Below are 5,036 nucleotides of genomic sequence, written 5' to 3'. Positions count from 1 at the left end.
CTCCTCCAGCATACCCACTTCTCCCCACATTTTATTGTCATCTGCAAATGTGAACAAGCTGTTTTTCACCCCTCGTCCAAGTTGCTGAGATGTTTTAATAGCTACTTAAGAATACGGAGAGTTTATGAAAAGCTGCTTGTTGTTAGAAATCAAGATTTGAAATTCATATTACAAAAAGAAAAAATGCAGTGGAAAACAGGTGTTAAAAAATTTCAAAAGCTTACCTCTGTGTTTGGGTGGCATAACTGTTATCATATGCCTCATAGCTTGGATCATCATATTCACCCCCATATCCATCATCATATCCCTAAGGAGGAAAAATAATATACCTTAATTTAGAAGACTGATAAATACAGAAGCTTATTAGGTTGCAAAAAGTAATTATGTATTAATATATTCATGCTAAATTTGCAAAGCACCATTTAAAATATTATGCAGCCTACTGACAAGAATTATGTGCATATATATGTTAACAATCATGCAGTATGATGTAACAGTGGAGAAATCAATTATTAATTTAAGAACTTAGTTTATCCATTGAAAAAATAGAGCATAGTTTCAAACAATAGCACCTCAGTGTTATTCATTTGGAATACTGACAGATGCTAATGAAGACAATTGTTTCTTCAGTAATTCAATATACAAATGCTTTTGTAAATATCTATGGTGAGTAATAACCATTAAAATGAATAAATAGCAATTAAATAATATCAATCTTACAACCCTGTTAAGGATGTTGTTATTGAGTATAAAACCTTTTTGTTCAAAATCATTTTTATTTTTCAAGGGGAAAAAAGTTGTCTGGATTTGGCATAGAAGCCATAATAAATAACCTTCATAAATAAGTTTTACTGTGAGTATATGTTGTATTATTGATCATTTCAGGCTTTTTTGCAGCAGTTACAACATGATTTTCTAGCATGAGTTCAATTAGCAAAGTGTATATGGTAAGTAGAAAGAGGAAAATAAAAGATTGCACAGTAGTAACTGTATAGTCACCCTTAGGAGATATACCATTAGGTGATATTGGGGTCTGGAAACTTTCCAGAAAAAACAGTGCAACTCAAGACTGAATTAATGCCTTCTCTTTTCACCCTCAGGACACCAAATATCAAAAGCCAATCAAAAACCAGTCATAAGAGACTGTGGTACCCAGCTGCTTCATTTCCTTCTGCTAAAGCTAGGAATCCTAGAACTCCAAGGTAGAGAGCAAGATAGGTTAGCATGCTAAACACTATTTATTTATTTATTTTAGATGTATATAAGGTCCATGTAGAGAGCAACACCTTCAAACAACCATATTTACTAGAAATTGATTTTTCTTGCTCCATTAAGATGGCCTCTGTATATTCTTTTACTTAATGGGATTCTAGTTAGTTGTATAACTTCCACCTGATGATAGGCTGCTAGACATACAAAACTATTCTCCTAAACTGAACTGTCACTCAAGATGCCAACTCCACAGAGTCATTTTTAGTAAAGGTGTGTACAGGATACTATGCAGCAACTCTACAGGTTTCTGTAATGAAAACCTCATTGGAAGTATATCATAAGGGCCACATTATACTTAGTGGCATAAGCATAAGCTCTTCCAGTACAGTTAAACTAGAAATAGTCAGACATACATTTCAGTTTATAATCTATATTAACTACATCTAATGGAAAACTTATGCCATTTACACTGATCCCCAGCATATACAAAAAGATTAGGGGATGTCCTTGCTATTATTCACATAAATATAAAACTAACAACAACAGAAGAAATTTCTTTCTGAGGTAGAGTCCAGTATTAACCCTTTCATGGCTGCTTTCTGCTTGCTAGCTAAGATAGAAGCCACCAGACATTTTGTAACCCAGCCTCTCCATATGAAAACACCTTGAGTCCATAACACTGGAAAATCTGCACCCCCACCCCCAGCATTCTTCCTTTGAAAAACAAGGTGCCTGTCTTCTTTGGGTATGTATGGTGTGCGAGTAAATACAGTGTTGCTGGATGCACTTAAAGAGGCTAATCCTAGCAGTGAGCTCTTTTTTCCTGTTTTTGTAAGCTTTTCATAAGCTTCACTTATGAAAAATGCCTGAAGTTAAGTATGTCTGTTCTTTCAGGACTGATTTATAGAAGTATCATACGAAGAGAGAAAGAACCAGGGAGTGGTTTTCCCAAGGCGGTGGTCTGACAACTACAGGAAGATAAAAATGGCATGAAATACATCACTGAAACCTGAAAGATCTTTTTCTCTATGTCTTTGGGAGTAGACAGCTAGCCATGGAGGGGAAGAAACTAGAGTGACTGGGGAGTGGATAATCTGTCATATACTTACCTCCAAATATTTTTGGCTATACAAGGGCACTTCATTCTGGAGTGCACTGACATTTTACAAGTTACCCACAGCTCAGTAGCACTAGGGGATCCACAAGTAGAAAGAGGAAGCATATAAGTCATTAAACAACACAAATTGTTAGAGATGCTTAATACCTTTCAGAGAAGCAGCTCTTTGTTACTTTATATTTTGTTAGTTGAACATTTTACTGAATTTATCCTGCACCATTAGTACTGGTACTCCTGGTCGGAAAGGAAGAGGCTTCAACATTTTTCCTTAGCAATACCATGAGCATGTCAAACCTGCCTTTCCTTCTCTACCTTCACTAGCTATTCAATATTGTGTCAAGATCAAGGTCTCTCATACTCCAAAGTATTCAGTTGCCTAAACCAAGCATATCTGAAATATTTTTGTACAGTTCCAGGATGAAGATTTTAGTTGACAATACTACATATCACTATGAACTTTTCATAATAAAAGTAAGGCTCATTTGTGTGAGAGATGAAATCTTCTCAGCTGCTGGCTTGTGACTGAAGAATGAACTCTGAGGGGTACATTAATGTACATATTGTGGTGTTTCTGTTAGAGAAAGAAGATTGAAGCCTCTTCATCTTCTTTTCCAGGTACAACGTGCACTTCAATCTGCTTTCTCTAACAGAAACACTACAATATGTACATTAACATACCTCTCCTGGCAGATAGGTTCCAATAACAAAAAATAAAGCTCTGTCAAAACAACACACTGGATCATACAGTGTGGATCCAGTAAGCGCATTGCATGTGGTGCACAGGGCTAGCTTGGTGTGTATTGCATGTGGTTCCTGCACTAGATATAGTGCACCCAGCTGCTCTGCAGCAAGGTCTGGTGCACAGAAGTGGTCTGTGGTCCCAATCCAGCCTGCAGACTGGTTCTGTACTAGTCATCTGGCCTTTCAACTGGTCCTGTGCTACTCAACAAGGTAACCTAGGGGATAGTGACTACCTATTGATAGAGTTCACTATCCAGTGAAAAGTGGGGACGAAAACTAGTAAGGCTGAAGTGCTAGACTTCAGGAAGGCCAACTTGAAAAAGCTCAGGAGATTAGTTAGGGAGGGACTGATGAAGTGGAAATGGAGCTTAGGCTGGCAGCAAAAGTTAAAAATAACAAAAAGTCATTCTTTAAATACATAGGAAGCAAAAAGAAAATGCAGGGTAACATAAGGCCCCTTCAAGATGGACTATGGCAACTGGTAACAGATAGGATGGCCAACGCAGATCTCCTAAATGATTTCTTTGCATCTGTGTTCCTGGACACAAATACAAACATGCATCCCAATGGGACTTTAGGTAAGCACAAGATAGATACAAACCCACCAACTGTTAGTGCTGACCTAATACAGGGGCACCTGGAGCAGTTGTATGTATTTAAGTCAACAGGCCCTGATGATCTTCATCCTAGGGTACTTAGAGAATCAGCTGGAGTCATAGCAGATTCGCTTACCAATGGTTTGAGCACTCATGGCACTCAGAATAGGTCCCTCAGGATTGGAAAAGGGCTTCTATGGTCCCCATTTTCAAGAAGGGGAGGAAGGAGGAACCAGGTAACTATAGGCCGGTTAGCCTCATCTCTATCCTTGGCAAGACCTTTGAAAAATTTGTTAAGGATTACATCTGTGGGGGGTCAGCAGATAAAATAATGCTAAGGGGTAACCAGCAAGGGTTCATAGCAGGCAGATCCTGCCTGAGTAACCTGGTTTTTTTTTTATGACTGGGTCACAAAATGCTTGGATGATTGAATAGAGGTAGATGTTATTTACTTAGATTTTTAAAAAGGCCTTTGACACAGTGTCACACCCAATTCTTATAAATAAACAAAACAGTTGCAATGTTGATTATTACACAGTTCAGTGGGTGGAAAATTGGCTTATGGGACGCACTGAGAGAGTGGTGGTGGATGGGTCAGTTTATACCTGGAGAAATGTGGACAGCAGAGTCCCCCAAGGACTGTGCTAGGACCAGCACTGTTCAAAATCTTCATTAGTGACTTGGATGAGGAAGTAGAAAGCACCCTATCCAAGTTTGCAGATGACACCAAACTATGGGGGGAGGTAAACAATTTAGAAGGCAGGGACCGAATCCAGGCTGATTTGGACAGACTGGGGAAGCAGGCAGAACAGAATAGGATGCAGTTTAACAAAGATAAGTGCCACATGTTGCACCTAGGGAGAAAGAATCATCAACACACCTATAGCCTTGGCGGTACCATTCTAAGTAGCACAACTGCAGAAAGGGATCTCGGAGTTGTAGTCGACTCCAAAATGAACATGAGTCACCAATGTGATGAAGTAATAAGTAAAGCTAACCACACTCTTTATTGCATAAGTAGGTGTATCACAAACAGGTCTAGGGTGGTGATACTTCCCCTCTATGCAGCTTAGTCAGGCTGCAGCTGGACTACTGGGTCCAGCTTTGGGCACTGCACTTCAGGAGGGATGTAGATAACCTGGAAAGGGTTCAGAGGAGGGCCACCCATCTGGTTAAAGGCCTACAGGAAAAAACCCTATGAGTACTGATTGAGGGACCTGAATCTCTTCAGCCTCTGCAAGAGAAGGCTAAGAGGTGATCTTGTGGCCATCGACAAACTCATCGTGGGGGGACAGCAGGAAATAAGGGATGCAATGTTTACCAGGGCACCCATCAGGATAAGTAGAAACAATGGCCACAAACTGAAGGAG

The 5,036-nt window shown here is 39.4% G+C and overlaps 1 protein-coding gene across 1 annotated transcript in view; it reads right to left on the bottom strand.

The window, feature by feature from the left end:
- KHDRBS2 (KH RNA binding domain containing, signal transduction associated 2) overlaps positions 1-5,036 on the bottom strand; it is a 950,986-nt gene that overhangs the window by 98,199 nt on the left and 847,751 nt on the right. Inside the window, exon 7 of the mRNA XM_019520516.1 lies at positions 225-307. Coding sequence (XP_019376061.1) covers positions 225-307 — 83 coding nt within the window. The remainder of the gene's footprint in view (positions 1-224; positions 308-5,036) is intronic.

The sequence above is a fragment of the Gavialis gangeticus genome, unplaced genomic scaffold (assembly GCF_001723915.1).
Source record: "Gavialis gangeticus isolate Ggan-Ray unplaced genomic scaffold, GavGan_comp1, whole genome shotgun sequence".
NCBI lineage: Eukaryota > Metazoa > Chordata > Crocodylia > Gavialidae > Gavialis > Gavialis gangeticus.
This window is presented reverse-complemented; position numbering and strand designations above follow the sequence as displayed.